This window comes from Pogona vitticeps, chromosome 6 (genome assembly GCF_051106095.1).
Source record: "Pogona vitticeps strain Pit_001003342236 chromosome 6, PviZW2.1, whole genome shotgun sequence".
NCBI classification, from domain to species: Eukaryota; Metazoa; Chordata; class Lepidosauria; order Squamata; family Agamidae; genus Pogona; species Pogona vitticeps.
Window position 1 is genome coordinate 50829565 of NC_135788.1, and position 25190 is coordinate 50854754.

Genomic DNA, 25190 nt, shown 5'->3' on the forward strand with positions numbered 1-25190 from the left:
GGTAAATACACCCTAGAAATACAAATAAATAAGTATTTCTGGGTGGTTTTATTTAGTATTTTCAGCCAGTGAATAAGTGAATCAGTGGATACTGATCCTGTGGATAGAGGGGTCCTACTGTATTTTATATATCGCCACTATTTACTTTCAGTGGGGATCCAACTCCTTTTCTATTGCTTTACCTTACCTTTCTACACAGATGGAAAAGACCCCATGGCTTTTCCTACACATCTGCCTACTCACAGCCATTAATCCAGAAACATTCTTTACATTCTAAGCACTGTTTGATATGTTACAGGTCCCTATCTAGCACCCTCATGCTGCGGGGGGGTGTTTGCAATTAAGGGTACCAGATTGTGAAGAATACCAAATAAACATACCTCCATGCCTGGGGGCAAGTTTCAACATTCACGGATACCACAACCCTTACATTCACTGGCAGGGGATCGATCAGCCATTTCATATGCTTTTCCGCTTGCTGAAAATTTAATTGTTTAATTGAAATAAAAGATCAAAAGCCGAGAATTAAACAAAACATTAAAGACACCGGTTTTAAGAAAAGAATCTTCACACTCCAGATTTTTAGTTTTTATCTTCCTCTATAAACACAAATGCATGAATTTATTGCAATCTCCCACAGAAAAACCCCTTCAAATGTAAATCTGGCTGCTCTCTACCCAACACAATGCAGTTAAAAGGGAAAGAAAACCACACTTCAGGTGGTTTTTTGTGGAACTCAGTTGTCTATTTTATACAAAAGAAAATACAATTATTGCATAATAAGCATTATTTAGCATTCCAAAAGCCTCGTGGCACAGTGGTTAAACTGCTGTAATGCAGCCAAAACTGTGCTCGTAACCCAGGGTTCAATACCAGGTAGCCAGCTCAAGGTTTGCTCAGCTTTCCAATCTTCTGAGGTTGGTAAACTGAGTACCCAGCTCACTGGAGGGAGGGGCACAATGTGTAGCCTGCATAATTGTAAACTGATCAGAGAGTGCTTTAAGCACTATGTGGTGGTCTATAAGCAGCACACTTTGCTTTGCTCTTTACTGAATAGAAACAAAAATGCTGAATAATAAAATAACCGCCAAATAACACATGCAATCCTAATTCATTTCTCAGTAATACGAAAGGAGAAAATATTGCAGATGTTACCTGGATTCGATCGATAGAGTCAATAATTATTATAATACCACCTTGGTGATGAGCAGAAAGTTTCTCCAGCCAACGAGGAAATTCTTCTGATAATTTGGCTGGATCCAGTGTTGAAGGTGAGACTAACCAGGAATGCTGCAGAAGCTACAGAATTATAAAGATGAACAGAAATGTTTTACCTAAATTTGAAGGGGGGGACAGGGTATTAGACACAAACTCAAACACCATTAGATTCCAATTAAGTTTTCTATCCTATGATCCCATGACATTTTCTGTATATTGTGTTTTCACTCTAAAAAGAAGACACAAAAGGGAATGACAGATGATTGTATTAAAGCTGGGAAATGCAAAGGATATAGCCCTGGCACTGTTTTCATGCCCCACTGCCCTGTCCATACATCAAAAAATAAATCCTCATACAGAAATAGGAATGAGCACTGATTCAGGTGACTCTCCTAGCAATATTTGAAACCAAATAATTTTTCCAAGACTAGAAGTGGACTTCCCGGCACATTTACTTTTGTTATATTTGGTTTCTTTTCATTTTTGATGGCCTGTGTGGCCTTCAAAGGATCCCAGGGCAGATAATCCCCAAGAACCCACTGATGTGGTCCAGTCCTACATAAAAGAAATACAGTTACAATAGTATTTTTCAAGATGATGAACAATTCCTGCCAAATCATTCCAGCCAATGAACCTGAGGTATAGCAGAGGCTTCTGAGAGCAGGAGCTGACAAAATGCTTTTCTAAGTCTGCCATGGAGACTTAAGAGTTAGGGTATTTAGATGAGTTAAAATATTATTTCTGTAAATGTGTCATCAATATGTAAACCAGGAGGAGCTAGCCTAGTGATAATATGATGTGCTGTCAATTGAAAAAACAGATTGGGGTTGCCTACAGCCACAAATACTGTAGAGGAAAAACCATGTGTCTTTTCTTCACTATCCAGATGGCTGAAAATAGCTGCAAAAACATTACTCTGCACACTCTATAGATTTTTCCCTTGTAAATTAACTCATATAATTCATGTACATATATATACATGCATAGGTATTCAAAAGACTGTTTTCCCCCCTGAAATGTTAGGCAAATTTACTCAAATTTAAGACAAAATAGATACCAGGTTTAATCAAGCGGGAAATAGAAGATTAGTATTAAATATATGAGAACTCTAAATTCTCATTGTCCACTTATTCAATGCACAAACATTCAGGTCCTTAAAAGTGTTCGCTCATCCATGGTAAAGTGGAAGTACCTTTAAAGTGAAGCGTTTGAGGATCAGCGCAGGTTCCGAACTGCTAGACAAAGGTTTACCAACAAAATGGTACAGAATGAGCGTATTTGGCGAGTGCTTTTGTTGCAACTGGATCCTGTTGGGGAAGGCAGAGGGAGATGGAGAGGAGTGTCAACCCAACCACATTTCTGAAAGCTATGTTTTCATATCTAACTTCAAGCCTATTGCAATGCTAATTGCAAATACATTGCTACACTTCAGGCTTGTTTTAATATGTTTTTAAAATGAGTGGAAAAGGAAGATGAGAGAAAGGTCACTCAGAGCAAAACATCTGGGCCAGTACAGGAACACACAAGTCTCAAAACTGAGCCATCCACATTTTCTGTGTCAGGATGAAGAATCTCTTCCATTTCTAATGGACCTACACTCTCCAAGTTCTTGACCACTGGCCACATAGGCAAAGCCTGGTGGAAGATGGTCCAATAACATCTAAATAGCTACAAACTCCTCTTGCCAGATCCCCCTGCAACTGAGCTACAGTGCTTCCTCAAAGGTTGAGCTTGCTACCATAACTGGGCTGAAAGCAATTTACTTCTCCTCATCCTTCAGTGAACAGGGAAGAGAAAAAATGAAAGCAATTCCTTGCTGATATGCTGATCCGTGGAAGTTTATAAGGTGAGTGATCCACACCCCCATCTGCATTTCCAGTGCCCACCTCCACTGATGTGGTGTTAAATTAGGAAATGCAGGTGGCCATTATAACAATCTCTATGGTCAACCCCTCCTCCACTGTAAGAAGAATTCAAAATGCAGGTTGTTGGATTGGTCCATATCAACATATGAGGAGTGAGTTTATATTGAGCAAATATGCCTCTTTATCATCCTATCAAGGAAAAAAACACTCCCAAGTACTTTGCATTACGACAGGTATACCACACAACAATATTCCATTCTTCGAAAAACCCATTTTTGTCTCTCCTTCTGTAAAGACTGTAGCTAGATTCAAAAGTAATAGGAGAATCTGAGAAGGGCTGCCAATGATATCATAGTTCCTGCTATTCAGAAGGTTCCAGAGTTTCAATCCTGTGAGCCTTCGCTCCACTTCATCCCTGCCCAGCCCAGTTCTAAAGGAAAATAACATTTTGATTTGTTCTTTCTTTTGGATATGCAAGAGGAAGAGAAGGGAGGATGCTCATGCATCTTGCTGTTAAATGGCAATTTACTATCATGCATTCAGCAGAGCCATTATGCTTATACTCAGCTGGTGAATCAAACTGGCCACAAAAGGATGCTCTGAAAAACTTCCTGTGGACCTTTATGTTTTCCTTCTCTATATAATATACTGCTAGTCTTGCTGAATCTTTCTGTTTGGAAGGAGGCAAGAAATCATAGGTGTATTGGCACTATACAATTATATCAGTTTGATACTACAATCACACCAGTTCAGCCGAAGGAATCTTGCGATTTGTGAGGTACTAATGTATCCCCCTGAACTACAACAGAGAAATCTAAGTACCTCACCAAACCAGAAATCCCAGGGTGTATTAGGTCAGCAACCATCATAGTTAAACTGGTATCCAAGTGATATAGCCATGTAACGCAGACACACCAACTAATTGTAATGAAAAAGCTTTTAAAAAGAAGTACCACTTTGAAAGAAGGAGAGATTTCCCAGATCCTGGTCCTCCAGACACAAGGAGGGGTGGAATTGGTGCTGGAGCTGCCACCAGGTCATTCAGACGCTCGTAATACTGTGAAATAAACAAACAAAAGAATGATGCGTTTTGGGGCCAAGAAACAGAGTGACTCAAAAATCTATTTATGCATCTAGTTGACCTCAAGGTTTGATAAAGGGACATAACAGTCTCTTAGACAGACCCACAGTTTAGTCCCAACTATGTGAATTAATGACCTGCTGATTTTAACTGCCTTATATTTAAGTTAGTGTGGTTAAAAGTTAACTATATGGGCATGGCAACACAGGGCTTTGGAAACATGCATGGAATCTCAGTTAACTTGTAGAACAATCATGAATTTTAAAAAATGTACCAGAGGTTTTCAGTAACAGATTCACCCATCACTGATTTTCCACTGTGGAAGTATATTCACTGTGCCAGTAAATATACTTTAAATTTCTTTGCCACATAAGTATATAAAAGGAGAATATATGGATGCATTAGGAGTTTTTTTTTCTTTTTTGGGAAAACTTCTTCCCCATCTCCAAGCCATTCATTCATATGAATCCTTCTAGTCCCAAACCCGCCACTTAGATTAGCAAGAGACGTCACTTCCGCCAGGACGGGATGCGTAGCTAAATTTTCGTCTGTTCACCCTGGAATATAAATAGGGTGATAAATGCCTTTTTCCCTATTTGAAATGTGAATAGAACTTGCTTAAACTCTTAATGAAAACTTCAAGCAGAGATAGAGGTGCTTTTTAAACTGTAAAAATTGTGTTGCTTATCTGTGGAATATGCTTTTGCCCAGAAAGATTGCCAGAGAAGCTGGCAACTAATGAACTGTTAAAGACGTCTTTGGCTTCTTGTGCTGTAAATCTTTGCTTTGCATATGAGGAAAAATAGATAGGACAGCTAAGAGCTGGGCACGTGAATCATCATACAAACCATCAGATTGTAGTCTTGAACGCATTGTCCATTTAAAAAGAGTGGAAGAGGGACAGCCCCCCATAACAAAGCTCCTAGAAAGAGGACTCAAGAAGCTGCTGGAATAGAAGAGTGAGTGGCTACCTCACTGAGCAGCTCTATTGAAGTCAGCGTGGAAAAAACATTCTCTGAATTAGCTGATTCCATAAAAGGGCTGGAGGGTCAGAATTACAAAAACCTGGAACAGGTTCTCTCTAAAATGGACACTTTAATAAAGGGGAACCAACAGATGGGAAAGGACATACAAAAACTCCAGGGAGAAATGGCAGACATTAAGACAAGCCTAGGGAAAACAGAGGACAAGATACAGCAGCTGGAAGACTTCCAAGGCGAAAAGAAAAAGCAACATCGGAAGGCAGATGAGTTGCAAAAAAATTATCTATCTGGAAGATAATTCGAGAGGCAATAATATCAAAATAATGATTTTTGAACATAAGAAACTGATCTGAAATGGGAAGTGGTGGACTGGATTACTGTATTTTTCCATGTATAAGATGCCCCCATGTATAAGACGCCCCCCACTTTTTAACCCAAAATAAAGAAATCTAAGTGGGGCTTAGCAAGTGTAGGGTGAAAGGGATCAAAGCCCTGCAGGATCACTTTGATCTCTGCTTTCCCCTCCACTTGTTTTTTCTTTCCTCCTCTTACTTCCGTGTATAAGACAACCCCCAATTTTTAGTCTAAAGATTTTAGTCAAGAGTATAATGCATGGAAAAATACGGTATTTCTATAATGAATTCCCAACATTTGTCTGAGGAAGATATTGAGAGAATACATTTTGTTGGGAATCCCAGAAGCAAGAGATCAAGACCCATAATATTGAAATTTTTCAGCTATGTCAAGAAAGAACAGTTTCTTAAGGTCATTAAAGAAAAGCCAGAACTGCTAGTCTATAGACTGAATCCAGTTCAGATCTACCAGGATTTAAGCAACAAATCCATACAGGGGAGGAGAACGATGAAACCCCACACTTTAATCTTATCTAAGAACAGCAGGAGATACAACTGGGGTCATCCTGTCTTTTTAAAAATATGGAAGGACGGAGTCCTTCATAAAATTGACTTTTTTGAAGAAGGCAAAGATCTGCTGATTGCGTGGGGGCTCTGGCAAGAAGACAAGTGACCAAGGGACAAGCAAGTAGGCCTGCAAAGACTAGTAGTTTGAAAGAGACGATATCTTGACTAGAAGAGACTACTGGACGTTTTCAGATGTCTGAAGACTCCCTCCCCCCCTCCCCCCTTTTTGTTTCTGGTTTTTTCCCTTAGTGGGTTCTATTTTAAAAAAACCACTTCCCCCCCCATGGTTTTTTATTCCTTTTGTTTTGTTTCTACCCCCCCACACACACACCTTTTTCCAACATGGGCTTTTTTTCCCTCTTGCTTTTCTTATTTTTTTTCTCCCCTAGTAGGCTCTGATCTTTTTCTCTTCCCCCCTTTTTTAACATGGGAGTTTCTTTTATCTCCTTTTTTATTGTTTTGTTTTGTTCTGTTTTTGTTTGGGTTTTTTGTGTTATTGTTTTTGTTTGTTTGATGAGGTTGGGGTTGTAGAAAGGAGAAGAGAAGTTAATAGTTCAGGATATAAATAAAAATGTTAAATGAAAGAAGGGAAGGCATTAATAGACAGACAGACAGACAGACAGACAGACAGACAGACAGACAGACAGATATGGGGTGGGGTGAAACAGGGATGAAGATTTGGCTGGGGCCCAAACTGGTGTGGGTGGCGTCTCCCTCCCTCCCAGAGCTTGCATCAAACTCTAGTGAGACACGGGGAAACGGGAGGGAGGAAAAGAGTTTACTGTATATGTAGGGAAGGAAGTTAGGGACAGGAAAATAGATGTAGGTGAATTTATTTTTTAGGTGTTTTTGTTTCGTGGGATACCCAAAGGACTGAATAAGAGACAAAATATGGAACGGATATGGGGAAAAACATAAGGGTAGTGACTTTAAATGTGAAAGGCCAAGGGTCTGTAATAAAGAGAAGGGGGATAGATTTGTTATTGAAGAAAAGTAAGGTTGACATTATTTATCTACAAGAGACACATCAATTAAAGGATGGAGTTATTGAATTGAAATTACAAAATATAAGCATTTATGAAAAAAACATTTGGGACCTCTATATCTAAAGATGTAGCAACATTAATATCCAAACATTGTGAATTTGTGCCAAAAGAAGTAATAAAAAATAGCAATGGTAGATATTTGATAATTCAAGTTCAAATGGCGGAAGAAGGTTATACATTAGTAAATGTCTATGCACCAAATATGAATCAAGGAGAATTTTATAAAACTGTGATCAAAGAGATGGATAAGGTTAGGAAAAGATATGTGATTATGGCAGGGGATTTCAACATGGTTCTGGATAAGGTAAAGGATAAATCTGTATGTAAAACAGATGAGTTGAATAAAAGAAGTACCCTCTTGAGTAAGATGTTAAAAACTACAGATTTAAAAGACATATGGAGAGAACTGAAGGGGGATGAAGGAAGGTTCACTTATTATTCTTCTGTACATAATAGTTGTTCTAGAATAGATTTTATGTTCATATTGCAAAATTTATTTTCAAAAGTAGTAGATAGAAATATTAATGTGATAAAAATAATGGATCATGTGTTGAGGGTGATGGAGATGAAAGTAAAGAAGGACTATAGAGAAGCTAGGAGATGGAGAATAGACTCCCATATTTTTCAGCACACAGAGGTAAAAGTAGTTATGAGAGGCATTGCAATAAGAGATTCCTGTAGATTAAAAAATCGAGAGAAGAAAATATAAAAAAAGAAGAATCATTAAAAGATTTAGAAAGTAAGTATTTTATAGATAGAGATAATAAAAAATTACTGGAGAGTCAAGCTAAAAGAAAGGAATTAGAAAGTGTAGAGTTAGAAACGGTTCAGAGGGACTTGATATATGCTAAGAGGAATTTTTTGAATATAGTAATAAAATTCAAAGCTTCTAGCTAGAATAGTTCAAACTAAAAGATCAAAAATATTATTGGAGTGATTAAAGATAAAACGGTAAAGAACTGTAGCCTAATGAAGGAAAAATTAAAGATACTACAGGAATTCTATCAAAATTTATATAAAGGGAACAGTGCATCGAAAGAAGATATAGAAAATTATATTAAGGAAAATGTTAAGAGTAAACAGAGAATGATAAAAGAGACTTAAACAAAGAGATGAAAGCTGAAGAGATTATAGAGATTATTAATAAACTAAAAAATAGTAAAACTCCAGGTTTTGACGGAATGGGATCAGAATACTATAAAACTTTTAAATCAACCAACATGAATTTAACCCAACTCTGGGAGACAGTGGAAGACAGGAGGGCCTGGCATGCTCTGGGGTCACAAAGAGTCAGACACAACTAAACAACTAAACAACAACAAACAACAACAAAGTTAAAAATGCTCTATAATGAGATATTGGAAGGACAGAAAATACCAGATTCTTGGAAGCATTAATTAATAACTCTTATTCAAAAACCCAATAAAGATTTAACAGACAAAGATATTTACTGCAATCCTGGCAAATAAAATGAACAAGTTTATTAAAAATATATTAAAGAGGATCAGAATGGGTTTTTAAAGGGCAGACAAATGGAGAATTTAACTAGGAGGGTCTTGAATATTATATATAATATAGAAAAAGATAAATCAAAGGCAGGTATTTTATCACTAGACATATTCAAGGCATTTGATTGTGTAGAATGGCCAACATTAAAGATTTTGTTAAAGGGCTGGGGTTTTGGAAAGAAATTTAGGGGGATAATAGACCAATTATATGTGAAGAATACCTCTGTAGTAATAGTTAATGATAGCATGACAGAACAGGTAGCTCTAGGCCGAGGCACCAGACAAGGTTGTCCTCTTTCTCCAGTTCTGTTCTGTTTGATTATTGAAATGTTAGCAAATGTAATAAGGAATGACGATTTAATTGAAGGTATGGGGGAAAATAATAAAATAAAGATTAATTTATTTGCTGATGATTCCTTATTGACAGTAAAAAACCCATTAGAAAGTATAGACAGAATTAAAATTCATTTGGAAAACTTTGGAAAAATAACTGGACGACGTGTAAATTGGCAAAAATCTGAAATACAGTGGTGCCTCGCTAGACGATGATAATCCGTTCCACTGAAATCGCTGTTTAGCTAAATCATTGTCTAGCAAAAAGCATTTCCCTACTGGAATGCATTGAAACCTGTTTAATGCGTTCCAATGGGGAAGAATCATCGTTGTCTAGCGAAGATCGGCCATAGGAAAGCTGCTTTGCAAACTGCCGATCAGCTGTTTAAATAGCTGTCTTGCGAAGCATAGTTCCCAAAAACACCCGTTTTGCGAGCGCGGAGGGAGCTGTCAAAATTGTTGTCTAGCGAAAATTGGTATGCGAAGCACGGACCAAACATTGTCCAGCGAAATTCCCCCACAAGAATCACTGTTTTGCAAATCGCTATAGCAATCGCAAAAAGTCAATGTCTAGCAAAAATGTCTAGCAGGGTAACTGTCTAGCGAGGCACCACTGTAATGTTGTTTAATCATAATAAATCAGAATAAGAAAGGTTTGTTGAGAAACATGACTTTAAGATATATAAATCAGTTAAATACTTAGGTATAGATTTAGTAAAAAAAAAACATTCAAAAAATGAAGGAATATAATTATAATAAATTAAAGGAAGTAACTAAAAAGAAATTACAGGAATATAGTAATTTTAAACTTTCTTGGTTTGGAAGGATTACATTGATAAAAATGAAAATTTTACCAAAATTTAATTTTTTATTTAGAATGTTACCAATACAGTTAACAGAGGAGGATTTGAAATTTTGGCAAGAAATGATTAAAAAATATTGTAATGAAAGGAAGAGACCTAGAATAAATAAAAATTATTGGTATAAAACAACAAAAAATGTGGTATAGGTTTACCAAATATAAAAAATTATTATTTGGCAAATCAGTTGAGGTTTATTGGAGAAATTATATACAACCCAGAAAGGTTAATTTGGTGGAAAATGGAATCATCAGAATTACAGGTATATATTGAAAAATGTGTATTTGGTATAGTTAAGAAATATAAAATAAGTGAAATTAATAACCCATTTTTAAAGACAATGTTAAACATATGATATAAATATAGAAAGAACTTATGTCCATTTAACTCTCCACTTGCATCAGTGGCGGAAATAGAGAATTTTCCTGTTAATATAAAGGTGTATGTGGAATTATTTAAAGAAAAAAGTGATTAGATTGAAAGATTGGTTGTATAAAATGAGATTGATAGATCAAATGAAACAAATCCTTCAGAATAAGAATATTTCATGGTTGAATTATATACAGTTAGAAAGATGGACTAATGAATGGGTAAAGAAATATAACAAAGGTAGAGAATGCACAAAGTATGAACAATTCTTATTATCATATGAAGATATTCAGATGACTGATTCAGTAAAGGATACAGTGAGTAAAATTTATGGATTTCTTGATTTAGAGGAAGAAAAAAGCGAAAGAAGGATTGAAGATAGTGTGGGAACAAGACATTAGAAAAAGAATAAATGAGAAAGAATCGAGGAAGATATGGAAATGAGGGTTTTAAGATTTATGTCAGTGAGAATAAAGGAAAACTTTTTAAAACTGGGTCTAAGATGGTATTTAACACCAACAAAATTAAATAAAAGTAATGCTAGTTATCCGAATGTCTGTTGGAAATGTGAGAAAGAAATTGGTACATACTTTCGTATGTGGTGGGAATGTGAAAAATTACATAGATTTTGGAAACTAATTTTTAAAGAATTAAACAACATATGGGAAAAAGAAATATAATTTAATTCTGAGATTGCTTTGTTATCAATATTTGAGAATGTGAAATATGATAAGATGACTAAAGAATTGATAATCAATTTATTAACAGCAGCTGGACTGATAATAGCTAGACAATGGAAATCAAAATCTGAATTTCAAATCGATGACTGGTATAATGAAATATGGAATACTGATAAACTAACTTGTAATTTAAAGGTTAAGAAAGGAGAGTTGAAAAAGAATAATTTTTATGAAATATGGGGCAAATTTTTGGAATATGTGTTAACAAGAGGAAAAGGGAAAGTCCAAATCAAGAATCAATGCAGTTCTGGAGAAGAGGACAATAAAAGAAGAAGAACATAGCTGGAGGAAGAAGATTACAGCAAGAGGTCCCATTTTTGGTGGTGGGGAGCACGGTTAAATTGTATTTTGGTTTGTGTACTTTATGTTTATGTTTATGTTATGGTTATAAAAATGAATAAATAAAAATTTATCTGCCCCCCCCCCAAATTAGCAAGAATCAGTGAAGGGGCTGGAAATCTCTCTACATAGGAGTAGCACAGATTTAAGAGACATGCTTTTATACTTAAAGAAATATGCCCTGCTATTTCAGTAGCTGGACCATAAAGAAGACTGTCTGCCGAACAATTGATGCTTTTGAATTGTGGTGTTGGAGGAAGCTCTTGAGAGTCCCCTGGACTGCAAGGAGATCAAACCTATCAATTCTGAAGGAAATCAACCCTGAGTGCTCACTGGAAGGACAGATCCTGAAGCTGAGGCTCCAGTACTTTGGCCATCTCATGAGAAGAAAAGAGTCCTTGGAAAAGACCTTGATGTTAGGAAAGTGTGAAGGCAAGAGGCGAAGGGGACGACAGAGGACGAGATGGTTGGGCAGTGTCACCGAAGCTACCAACATGAATTTGACCAAATTCCAGGAGGCAGTGGCAGACAAAGAGTCAGACACAAATTAACGATTAAACAAGAACATTTCAGTAGCTAGAGGCCGAGAACATGCTGGAACAGTATCAAGACATTTCTCCCACAAAAAGAGAAGCAAGGATCCTATCTACAAGATGTTAAGAAGACACTTTTGGCGTTTGTCCCAGAACCAAGTGTGTCATCTGCTTAACACATATGGCCTCCTTCAGCCTAAGGACTGAAAACCTCCAGGACTGTTCTGAAACACTGCTCTTTCTGCAGAGTGGCAGCTTTCATGCAAAGGAAAGGGAAACAGACATAAACACTTCTTTGCCTGAAGGAGGGAAATGAACTCACCTTCTCAAATCCAAGCTCACAAGTCGAGTTGGAAGCCTGCTGGAAAGCCTCCATCTGTTCTTGTTCATCATGCGCATCCCACAGGACGTCCCCAAAAATCTCCTCTTCAGAAGCAGAGGCTTCACTACTATCTGTTGCATCTTTCTCTTCTGGTTGTGTGATTTCACAACCCAATATGTCCTGAGGGGAGATACAAACAAATACTATGAAGAGGCGGTGAGTGGCTCCTTGTTAAGAAGCAGCCAAAGAGCAAGAAACTGAAGCTCAGACCTGCCCCAAAGCCTAGCCTCCAAGTCTCAGATGTGAAATCATGAACTATGATACTGAGACAGAAGACAACACACAAGACAAGACTCAACAGCACAATCCTTTATTAGCAATTCATGGGCTACAGGACAATGCATGGGACCAGTACAGTCCTAGTAGCGAGCAATGGTATTCTACTATGAAAATGAGACACAGCTAGCTTAGGGTACACACACTTCCCCCTTCGTTTTGGAGACTACGAGGAGGAGATTGGAAGGAGATTCTGATTTTAAACAAACCACAGACTCTGTGAAATCCAATCTCAGTGAACATGGTAGGATCATACTGCTTTTTTCAGACTGCAGCTTTTCCTTGGACACCACAGTTTAAAGAAACTACAGTGCGTTTAAGTGGCTAATTTAAAACCGGAAATCAATCTTTAGACCAAATCTTCTGGCATCACTGGGGAACCATGAGCTCAGTAGTGGTGGCACTGCATCCTGTAAAGACGAGGTGAAGTTCTCCCTGCATTTGTACCATGATCGACTAGTGTCTGACATGTGAATGAGAAGAAAGAAAGTGTGTGTGCAGAAGCCTCATGTTTCCCATAGCTTGACGGGATATCAGAAATGAAGGATTCCTGTTAACCTCTGAATCAAGCAGTAGACACCACACACACACAAGTGAACTGAAACTGAAATTAAGCCCTAACGTTTCCATATTCTGATAGCTCAAAAAGCTTTCTGCTCAGGAATAGGTAGTTTACATCCATCCATCAATATTTCCACTTTTATCCTGATCAGCCTTCCTGTTTGATATAAACAACAAAGTCAAGAGTATCTCCTCACTCTCAACAAGTCATCATCTTGAAAACCACAATGGACTGCTTCCAGATTGTGTTCACCCTTATGGAATTTCTGAGTTGCTAGCTGATCATACTCCCAGAGCGAACTCTACTGGTCTCACAGTGTACACCAGATTTTTTTTAAAAAAGGTAAGTGGTTGGCATTTTAAACTCCCAGTGCAAGTGGAGAGCAACAGCAGCTTGTAAATTATGCCTTTCGACTGTGCTAACAGCAATCACCAGGCAACAGGAGCAGTGAGTTGAAAAATCTTTAAAATAGTGGCTCGGAATCCAAAAAGAAACCTTCTGGATGAGCCCCCCCCCCCCAGGTGTTAAACAGCAGCTCCTATTCTCCCTCCCTATTGGCTATGTTGGCTGCAGTCCAAGGACATCTGCAGTCCCACTTCCCATGATCTATTTGGTCACTCATTCTTGAGTAACATGTAGGTGAAGTACAGAATACATTTGAATCTGTACTGTATTCTGTATATTTTTCAGAATATATAATAAAAGAATGGCTCTTCACACATTTATAAGTAAATGTATGTTTGTTACCAAGGGTAAGCATAAAGCTGGCATTGTCAATGTCACATGTAAGACATAATTGCTTGCAAACACATTCATGCTATTTCTATGTCTAATTTACATTTTCACATAAATACCTGAAGCATCTTAGACATACACCGAAAAGCATATTGTTTAAAATGGCTCTACATAGCTAAACAAAAATAAAAACAAAACCTCATGTTAAATGAGCTACAGTGAAAATATACATATTTTATTGTTTGTATAGATTAGAGTCATATGTTGTTTTCCCACCATATGCTTGACTCTCAAAGTGGAGGCCTTTGAGAAAATACCTGTTTTATGGTCTTTTCCACATAATTATAAACTTCAAACGCTCCCTCTTCTGGACCTCCTGAATGCCTGATGATCTGGAAATGAGGGAGAAGAAACTGGGAGGTGATATTCTGGAAAAAAGTGTATCTACATACAGATGTAAACTTAAGAAGCTGGTACTTCTAAAGATCTTCTATTAAAACCTAGGCAAGGGATTTAGGGATTTATTTCAACTACAAATCCCACAATTCTCCATGCTAGGAGTTCCACCTGACATATAGACACCTGCAGACAGCTAAATGTGCTCCACCTGTGAGAAAGGCCAAAGATGAAAAGGCATTGTGGCCTAGCCAAACCTAGTTTCCTGTTCAAAAATGAACCTCTCAGCTAGCAATGAAGCAGCTTCCTTTCTGAACAGGAACCTAGGCCTGAGGAAGTTACACAGCCATCCAACTTTGGCCTTTCTCCCAGATGAGCCACATTTATCTATAAGTATCTATATGCCAGGCAGAACTCCCAAAATAAAGAATTAGGAAAGTCTAAAAATCTCATGCATATTAAAACTTGTATCTTTTTTTAAAAAAATTAAACATATTGATAATGAAAACCAGTGCACTATACTATTCTCCTTGCCAATATCTGAATTCCTGAAAAGCCTAGATCAGAATAGGGGAAGACAAAATGTTAGCTGACTACAATTTAGATCAGAGTCTCCAAACTTTTCAGAGTGAGGACCACGCCGTGTATTTTCCACAATTTTGAGGGCCAAAGGAACGTGCATACATGCCCACCCAAACACCTCTATGCACCCCTGCCCACCCAGACATCCACCCGCCTGCCCACATGCAATCCCGCCCACCTGGATGTCTGCCCACGCACCCAGATGCACGCATACACACCCGCCTGCCCCCATGCGTGCACAGGCTGAAGGGAACAGGCCGGATAAAACAGCAAGGCGGGCCGGATGTGGCCCGCGGGCCGTAGTCTGGAGACCCCTGACATAGGTCATCTGTGGCTTTGCTGGCTACAGATAAAGGGACCTTTACTCCAGTAACATTGGGAGGTGGCCTAGATAATCTGTCATATTGCTTTTTATCAAAATACAGTTTCCATTCCACTTTAGACTAGATGTGGTTTTTCCCTTTTCCAGAACAACCTCTCCTAACCATGTCTGGCACTATAGTCCTTACATAGTGGAGTCAAAGTATCTGTTGAGTTATCTGAGAGCCTTCCCCAAACTGCTGCCCTCCAGATGAGTTGAACTACAACTCCTCAAAGCCCCCAGGCAGCATCCAGTTGCTTAACTGTGCACAAATCCGTTGGCTGACAGCATCCTCCACGAAATGTAAAAAGGGCGCAAAGTACAATTTCTTTTAAGGCTATATTTACTTTTACAAGTGCACTACTACAAGACAAGAAGAAAACCAGTTGTGGTAAATGTACCAACCTTGGGTAATTTCTTATTACCTTGGCTTTGTTAACATAATGAACCTGCTCAATTAACTGCTCCGCAGAATCTGAACTGACTTGTCCATCTCCCACTCGGTGGTAGATAAGCCGGGGCTTCCCTTCAGGGTTCTTCAGAAAGGCTTCTTCACATTCATCCAGAAGAAAGCTATATTGGAAATCAGCATTCTTGTGCTACACTATTCTGCTGCAGTAAACAGTGCAATGAACATCAGCCCCAAGGACATATGTTTCTACAGAAGTTCCAATCCAAAAGATCAAGGATTCTGAAGCAAACAATGTGTTTTTAAAAACTGAGGATGAAAAAATCTACTTTTCTTAACAAACAATTTTTTCAAACCCTTTCCTCCCCCTCCCCCCTGTGGAAACTATTACAAATGTGAGAAAAAAACCCACTGCAAGACCCATTGGAAATACAATTAATCCATTCCTGTCGAAGGGAAAAAGAAAAAAGAAAAGCAAACAAACCATGCAAGACTCTTTGGAAATGCAAAAAAAGCAAAGCGAAAAGCAAACCATGCAAGACCCTTCAGAAATGGGAAAAAAGCAAACAAACCGTGCAAGACCCATCGGAAATGGGGGGGGGAGGAGAAAAACAAACCCTGCAAGCATTGGAAAGGGTGGGGAAGCCCCCAAAAGCAAACAAACCCTGCAAGACCCATCACAGCATAAAAACATAATCCTATCACCCAGCCCAAAACCACACTGCAAAACCCACCCAGAACAGTTTTTAAAAAGTAGAAAGCAGCACATTACCAGACAGTCCGAGGCATCCTCTAATCCCACACTGTCTAACCGCTGGGGAGAAAGAGCTACAAAGAAGCAGCCTCTTCACCACCAACAGTTAGCAATTTGAATTCCCTGCCTTCTTCTGTTTGTAAGTGGAAGCTCCAGTCGCAAGTACAGTGGCACCTCAACTTAAGAACTTAATCTGTATTGGGATTGCGTTCTTAAATCAAAACATTCCTAAATCAAAGCACCATTTCCCATAGGAATGCCTTAAAAACCATTTAATCCGAATCTGCTGTTTTTCATTCTTAAATCAAGGTGCTGTTCTTAAATTGAAGCATTAACTCCCATAGGAACTAATGCAAAGCCGGTTAATCCGTATCTACCACTAGGGGGCAAATTTTTTATAATTTTTTCTTCTTTTGACCTAAGGTGAACTTAGGTCAAAAAAAGGCAGGAAAGGTTTTTTCTTCTTCTTTTTTTGGTTCTTAAGCCAAGGCACCATTCTCAAGTCGAAGCAACATTTTGTGAATGGAGCTGTTCTTAACTCGAATCATTCGTATGTAGGGATGTTCTCAAGTCGAGGTACCACCGTAGAAGCAAAATCTTACATCCGGAGCTGGTCGTAACTCGAAATGGTCGCATGTTGGGATGTTCGTAAGTTGAGGCACCATTGTATATCACATTATGATTATAAGTCAATGAGTGATAATTTCCTGCTTTTTCCAATGTAACTGTAATATGTTGCCTTTATAATTATGGAGTAATTATATGTTTACTAATTGGTAATATAAATATTTACAAGTAACTATTTAACACTAACATTAGCAGCAACAAACTACTTTTAGAACTTCTAATTCAAACTACCATGGACTTCTAATTCTAACTAATCACTTTTTAGAAAGTAATCTAACAAGTCCTGTTCAGACTTCAGCCCCTCCTTAACCTCCAGACCTTCCATGCTCATGCAATTACAATTATGCAACATGCCTCCCACCTCTGTGCCTCACTGGGGATGCCTCCCCACACACACCAGGGCAGGGAGGATCTAGAGCAGAGGTCCCCAAGCAGTTAGAGAGTGTGCGATCGGAGGAGGCTGCCTGATAAGGTAAGGTGCTGCTTTCTGCTTTTTAAAAACTGTTCTGGGTGTTTTCGCAGCGTGGTTTTGGGCTGGGGGGTTATGTTTCTGTGCTGTGATGGGTCTTGGTGGGTTTGATTGCTTTTTGGAGTTTTTTCCCCCATTTCCAATGGGTCTTGGGGGTTTGTTTGTTGGTGCTTTGCTTTTTCCCAATTTCTGATCTGTCTTGCATGCTTCGCTTGCTGTTTCCATTGCTCTTTCCCCATTTCCAATCTGTCTTGCTTGCTTCGCTTGCTTTTTGCATTGCTTTTTCCCCATTTCCATCTGTCTTGCACGCTTGATTGCTTTTCTCTCCCCCCCCCTTTTTGGCCGGAAGGGATTCATCATGTTTCCAATGGGTCTTGCAGTGATTTTTTTGTGATTTTTTTCTTCAGACGGAACAGATTAATTGCATTTTAATGGGAAATGGTGTTTTGACTTACGGCCATTTCAACTTACACCCATCTTCCGAAACGGATTAAGTTCATAAGACGAGGCACCACTGTACCAAGTATCCGGTAGAACTATGGAGTATCAGTTTATGTTTTCATTTCCATTTGGCATCTTCAAATATTGTTACTATGACTGTTAGATGTCAAAACAGAAATGATCAACTCCATGTATCCAGAGGAGCACCATAAGTAGCAAAAAGACCTGTTTGGTCTTGAGCTTTTAGTGACAAAAGAAACCAGAGTGTACATCCGCTTCAAAGGAGAACACGTAGTCTCACTGAAGCTTCTGGGAACAGCAATTCTCCCTGTTTCACATGTTCTAAGAGGAGAGGGTCAAAAGAACACAAAAATGGACAGGACCTCAAAAGCAATAGTTGCCCAGCCCTCTTTCGAAACATCCCAGTACTAAAATGTTATGTTGCAGAAAGAGGCAGGTTTTTCCTTTCAGATACAGCTTCATAGTTAGAGTAATCTTAGATAAACTCAGGATGAGCTTTGAAAATTATATACTGAAAAACCTGAGGTATAAAGGAAAGGTCGGTATATTTAAAATAAGAGAAGATGGAAGATATTTTTCATTGGTTTCCTTAGATACAATTTCACAGTATTATTCTGTTCTATTACTGCACTAGCCAATTTTTACTTAATGGCTCCCTAGGCTGTTAACTCACCTTGGCAGAGTTAGATGTAAGAACAAAACAGCCAGAGAACTCTTCTCAATTTCCCACTTCCTAACAGCCTGGAAAGAAATTTCAGTCTCTACTGGAAAATGAACAACTTGGAAGAAGTATTCCATTGTCTCACAGTACTTCTGAAGTTTTGGAGAGTATTTCTGAAAATTGAGAAGAAATGTGGGTTTGTTATATGCACCCAATTACAATAATCAAAAACGAAGCTGAGAGAAACAAAACATTATTTATAGTGCACATAGGATCTGAACCAGGATTTGGGATATGAATCAGAACTTTACAAGAATCCATAACACCTGGCCAAAATCCTGCTGCTTAGCACTTAGAGTAGGTTCATTTGAATCCATAGGACTTACGGAGGAGTTGTCTCACCAAATACTCATTGGTTCAATGGATTTACTCTAGTATGATCTGCTATATGAAGTGACAGGATTTTGGCCACTCTCGTACACTCAAATAGGTTCACAACATGCTCAGAGTCAGTCTTAAAACACTGCTTGTTTCACAACATAAAACACCAAATATAAAGAGCTGCAATTATGGTATTTAGCATTAAAATTAACATATAGTAGGAAGCAAGAATTTCAGAGCAGCTCACATAAGGCCCAAAGGCTCCTTGAAATAGTCATGATTGTCTCCCCCTTGAGATCTAGTTGGGCAAGGACCAAGCTCATATCTCACACCAATAAGGCTGAATTAATTTCATCCCACTCACATTAAAGAACAAAAAGATTTCCTTCAAAATATGGCCACACAAAAGCTAGGCAGTGATGGAACCAGGTAGGCCTCCTTTGGGCAAGTACTCCATAACCATGGTTACAACAGAAAAGGCTCTAATGCCATCCATCACACCTTCAATGGCACCAGAATAAATGCTGTCAATATTGATATAAGCACTCAGAGACTGTATCTGAGTTGCCTTACATGTAGGAAGATGTCTACTTCTTGCTGAGTCTCCTCTGTCTTGATAAGATATACCCTTACTGTGTTACTCCACAAAGAATGGGAAAACAGTGGAGTGACCTGCAGTAAACTGGCAACAGCTGCATCCCAGTCATCTGCAAAATAATCACAAACAGAAAGCAAATACAAAAACAAAAATGCTAATCTGCAGATGTGCGAAGCTGATCTGTAGAAATAATTAGGCTTTCACTTATATGAACAATGAAAAACTGAATACAATATGACCCCTATTTCCATGGGGGATTGGTTCCAAGCCCCCCCCTCCCCTGTGGATAACAAAAGCCGCAAACCCTATAGTCTGCTGGGCCCATGGCTCTCCTGTACCTGTAAGGACAATAACCGAGGATGGCTGGTGATGACAATAGACAGTATCGCCTCAAGCTGGTGGGCAAGTAGGAGAAATGGCAGCATTTACCTATACAATATAGTCTGCGGTTCCCTCTTAGCGGCCTTTTCTGGCAAACAACCCACATATACATGTGTTTCTGGGATTTTAAATTTATTATTTTTAATATTTTAAGACTGCATATATGCAAAACTATGGATATCAATCCAGCAGATACAAGGATCCTACAGTATTTTCACAGGATACTTCTATATTTCAGTCATTTCTGGAAGTAATGACTGAAATACTTCATTTCTAGAAGTATTATAAACTGAGTCACACATTGTATCTACCAAGATTCTGCCACTTATTTTTTTAAAAAATACAACTCTGGATTCAGAGAAAGAATACTGTTATTAGCTCTTTATTCACTGGCCTATATATTCCTCTACACAACAGATGAAACTAACCAATTTGTCTATTATTGACTTCCTTTCATTTAATGCAATATCTAGAATTATCTCCAGTCTTGACAGTACAACGATTGCCCAGTTGCTCTGTTTTCCACTGACTAACAAGTCTGCCTAAGATGAAGTACCAATCATGCCCAAATTTCTGGCTCTCAACAAGTGAAATCAAATATTATCACTTTATCTAATGAGCCACATCTCACTGTTTACAGTATTGTCTTCTTCCTCCTCTTCCATTTCAAGACAATGCACAGATCTTACAGACCTAAGACCCAAGCCCTCCACTTCTTGTCTGATCAGGTATCTTGGCAACTTCCACACTTTGCACTCTTTTTATGGTTTAGCCTACTGAAGGTTCCCCTTCCCCCCACAGTATGAATCTCAGAATTCGTCCTTACCTCTATTGACATTTGCAAAAGGTCCTTCTACATCTATGGAGCTGTGTGCAAACTCAGGTCCCCTAAAAGACTGCTGAAGCTGCATCATACTTCCCATAGATGGCTCACTTCCCAAAGCTCCACCTGTCCAATACTCAGTCTGAGCTCCAGTAGCTTAAAAGAAAAGCAAAGGCAAGGCGAAAACCACATAGACATAAACAAATCCGTGGAGGGCAGAAGCTGATAATCCTAAACACAATTTGGGGACTGGAAAAGAGATTCTCAACAAGAAGCTAGTCTGGGGTCCCAATTTAGATGAAGAACAAATCTAAACCTCAAAAAGGAAACTGCCAGTTTAGCCACACTCTTTTAATATATTCGGCCCTTTAAGTTTAGTCCTATGAACCAGTATTGTATCATAGGAACGCTATTGGTCTAGGTCTTGGGAAATCCAAATTCTAGTCCCTACCAGGCCACAAAACTCACGGAGTGATCTTGGGCTGGTCAATACTGCATTAATCTTACCCATCCCAACAAGCTGTTGAAAGGTTAAAGTAGAGGGGGACATGTATACCATCTTGACCTCAGTGGAAGAAAGACAAGGTATATGACTAATAATTTGGTAAGTGAAACACACAAGCATGATGAAAGTCAGGAGCAAAACAAATGTGATTTTTGCATTCTTTTCCCCATTTCCCCATCACTTGTTTCAGATCTTTAAAAACTATAGAAGAATGTTTTGGAACAGTAGTATTCAGGACAGATGTGAAGTGTGGAGGATGAACCTGTTTTCCTTTTCCAGCAGTGGACCATTAAAATTATAAATCTCCTTCCTCCTCGCACCCCCTCACTCAGCTTTCCCACACACAATCAATGAGTAACAGCTAATAGCTCTGTGACCATTTTGTACTTGACGGATTTACACAATACTTTACACGACCAGCAAAAATCATATGCATACTTCTTACCAGTCACCTCAGTACAGCTGTCATCTGAATCTGATTCTTCAGGATCAAATATTTGGATGCCTTGAGCCTGCAGCCTCTGCAGTTTTGCTTCCAGGTCTCGCTTGGCCCTCAGTAAGTCCTGAATTTCATTCTCTTTGGTTTCTCTAAAAATCTACACATTAGAGAGACTGAATATAGGAAAATTCAAACCATCCAGAATTTACAAAGACAAAATGTGCACAGCTCTTTTTAAAGTATACAGAATATCCTGTGTATTCCTTTAAAGCTGATTTGAAATCAACACGCTCCTTGTAATTACAAAATTCATCATTTGTTTCTGGAGATTTTTTCCACATCTGCAAACACTGGGACCTTCTCAAGCATGCCAGTACCTCTCTGTTTTGACTTCACAGTATCTGATGTTCAACAACTGAATTTGCTATTAGAGGTGATTTACCTTGAACTGCCTTTTGACTTTATCCCGATCATGTTCAAATGTAGCCGCTCTTTCCATGGCTTGGTATTTGGCCTCAAGAGCACTCTCCTTCTCTCTGAGTATTTTCTGATACGTTTTCTGAAGTGCCTGAAAAAAAAACAGTGTTATTTTTTCCCTCCTGGGAGTAAAAAATTCTAATTCACAATTGTTTGACTGCTACCATTTTAAGTGTCAGAAAAAAAAAAAAGAGAAGCTTACAGTAAACTTTTGCAGGCCTTATTTCATTTCTGCTGCAATCCTACAACTGCTTATTAAGCCCAAGTGAACTCAGTGGGATATATTTCTAAGTACAGTAGATGTGTACAAGATTGTGTTGAGTAAACAACTACAGGATTGTAACAGCATATCTATATTATGAGGTTTTAGAAACTTGATGCTGCTGTAAGAGCTATGACTGCATCCTAGGAAACCTGGAATCTGCAGTTTGATGAGGTACTTAGAATTCTTTGCTTAACCCCCCTAATATTCTTGGAAGCTCTCAAGGACAGAATTGGCAAGCACCTCACCCAACTGAAAGCCCTATGTTTCCATACAATGGAAAGACAGCAGATAGAGTCATGTTAATTTTTTTATAACCATGTAAGCAATAGTCTACATTGCCTTATGCCAGCCCATAACATCACACCCTTCCCCATTTACCTGTAACTCTGCCCTCAGGCGCTTGTTCTCCGTGTCCAGCTTAGCCTCTTTCTTCATCATCGCTGCCACTTCATTGTTCTTGCTGATGCGGAAGATCTCATACTCTTTTTTCAGACGTTCATACTCTGCCATACACTCCAGTTCTTGTACTGAAGCTGTGGACTTGAAGCTGGCACCAATAAGGCCTCCAGCCCGTGATGTACCTACGCGACGGAAGGAACTGCGCAGAAGGCGAGCTTTGGGTTTCACCTCCACAGGGATTTCACAGGCTTCACCACCACCTCCCTCATACGTGTCTTCGATCACTTCCCCAAAAGTGCCCATTGGGTTCACCATGGAGGAAGCCGTTCCCATAGTTCCAGAGGTTTCCTCATCAATACAACCTCCTCTTGTGGAACACCCTAACTCAGCAGCCACATCAAAGCATGGGGCATTTCCTGGTTTTCAGAAAAATGGGCCAAGATCCACAACTACAGCTAAAATCTCAGCAGCAGCCACATGGTCTTGCATCCTCCTTCTTCCTCTCATCCCAATAAACTAGTAACAGATTAGATTCTTCCTGTTCTCTTTCAGCTAGTCTGCTCTTTAGAGCTGTCCCATTGCCAGGATTTTAATCTTTATCATCAGTTTTCAGAGGTTTTGCATCATCAGTGGGGACAATTTAAAATCTGCCAATATTTCAGTTCACAGGTGCTATTTTGGAATTCTCCTTATGTTGAAAAAAAAAACCCAGATCATATGAAAAATATAAAATCACTACATAGTCAATAGCTTGGTTCTTTCTATTCTTTTGAACTGCATAGATAAAATTGCAACCTAGAACTTCATATCATATTTTGGTGGCACTATAACTACCACAAACTACTTCCTAACTCTGTCAATTAGCTCTAGCTCACTGACTAACATGTACTGGAAAAAACGGCAAAAATACCGATCATCGGTTTCTGTGGCCCATCCTGGCCCTCAGAACAGGCTGCTTTCATACAGCGGTCCTGTTACATGCTTATCTGGGAGTTGTCCCAATGAATTCAGTGAGACTTGCTTTTGAATAGAGGCACAATTACACTGAAAACTAATCAAATACAAATTAAGGCTGCGTCTCCATCATAACGCACTTGGGAGTAAGTCTCAGTAAACTCAGTGAGACTCACTATTGAGTAAACAGGCATACAGGGCTGGGTGTAGGGATCCTTTCGATCAGGGCGGCAAGCCCTCCGACTCTCCCAAAACTTAGTCCCTTCCCCAAGTTGTAGGTACTGCCTAGTCTGCTTGTCTTTTTGTTCACTGCAAACTCCTGGGGAGGGGGAAAGAACAGAGATTCGTCCCTCCCCTAACGGTGGGTCGGGGATTCCTGTATTTCGGAAAGCCTCCCAAAGGCGGGAAAGCCTTGCAAGCGGCTCTCCGCTTTCTCACCGTCAAGGCGGACTAGGGCGAGCCGGCGACGAGGAAGCACCCGCCGCGGGCCCACCGCCTCCTCATGGGGCCAGCCCAGCCCAAGCTGCCCGTGGAGGGCAAACAGGGAGAGAAAAAGGAAGGACGGAGGCGCTGACGTGGCACCTTTGGTCCTTCCCTCTTGGCTCAGGCAGCGGCCTGGGAAGAGGAGGGCAAAGTATGGGGAAGAAAGAGAAGGCGGTGGAGCTTCGCCGCCTGTTGGGAAAGGAGCCCCCAACCCAGCGGGCTTTATTTGAGGGGGAAGAGGAGCCAAACGGCAGTCCCTCCTTCCCTCTGCTGCGTCATCGGGGGCTGGCAGAGCATAGGGGAGAAGGATCCCCTGCCTCCCCCTTTGAGTTTTGCTCTTGTAGGAAGAAGCAGGCAGGGAGGTTAAAGGAAAACCGCGCGGGCGATGGCTTTCTCTCTTGCTCCTCCTCACGGTCTGGGTCCACCATCCCCGAGAAAGGATTGGGTCGGCAGTGCAACACGTGGAGACGCGTCGGCTTCCCAACTCGCCTGCCCTGTTCTCTGAACGGTGCGGCTTAAAAAGTTGCGTCCTCGGAGGAGGACCACCCACCGCCCTCCCCTGCGGTTGCATTCAGACGGCGCGACAGAAACGCATTGAGCCCCCCCCCGTCCCTTTCTGCTCCTCCTTCTCCACTCCGTTTTAGCGAACAGAGGACTTTTAGTTTGGAGGCAGCAGCTTTTGCTACATGAAGGATAGCTGCTGTTTCTTCCCCCTCATGATGGAGAACTTGGCGAGCCCTGCCCTAAGGCATTCAAGAGAAAAGTATCTGTCAGATCTGCTTTGATTTGGATTCCTGCACTGAGCAGGAGGTTCGACTGGATGGCCTCAGAGTCCCCTTCCAACTCCATTATTCTATGATTCTAAGGCAGAACCGGGGGAGCTGATTGGGGGTGGGTCATGGAAAAATAATAAATAAGTACATATTTAATTTATTACTGCATTGTTACTGCAATCTAGAGATAGAACTGTTTTGGAGGTTTTCTGCCACAAACAGCCTTGGGCACTAGTATGCA

At 39.6% G+C, this 25190-nt stretch overlaps 1 protein-coding gene across 1 annotated transcript in view; it reads right to left on the reverse strand.

Moving 5' to 3' along the window:
* The window catches only part of NPHP3 (nephrocystin 3), a 47350-nt gene extending 23197 nt beyond the window's left edge, over positions 1-24153 (reverse strand). Inside the window, exons 1-13 of the mRNA XM_020804566.3 lie at positions 22719-24153; positions 22041-22166; positions 21605-21755; positions 20658-20810; positions 19426-19559; positions 18484-18644; positions 15515-15662; positions 14068-14142; positions 12118-12297; positions 4037-4140; positions 2411-2525; positions 1156-1299; positions 381-478 (exon numbers count right to left, since the gene is read on the reverse strand). Of these exons, the coding sequence (XP_020660225.3) occupies positions 381-478; positions 1156-1299; positions 2411-2525; positions 4037-4140; positions 12118-12297; positions 14068-14142; positions 15515-15662; positions 18484-18644; positions 19426-19559; positions 20658-20810; positions 21605-21755; positions 22041-22166; positions 22719-23072 (1943 nt within the window). The 5' untranslated portion in view covers positions 23073-24153. The remainder of the gene's footprint in view (positions 1-380; positions 479-1155; positions 1300-2410; positions 2526-4036; positions 4141-12117; positions 12298-14067; positions 14143-15514; positions 15663-18483; positions 18645-19425; positions 19560-20657; positions 20811-21604; positions 21756-22040; positions 22167-22718) is intronic.
* Between the last annotated feature and the right edge of the window lie 1037 nt (positions 24154-25190).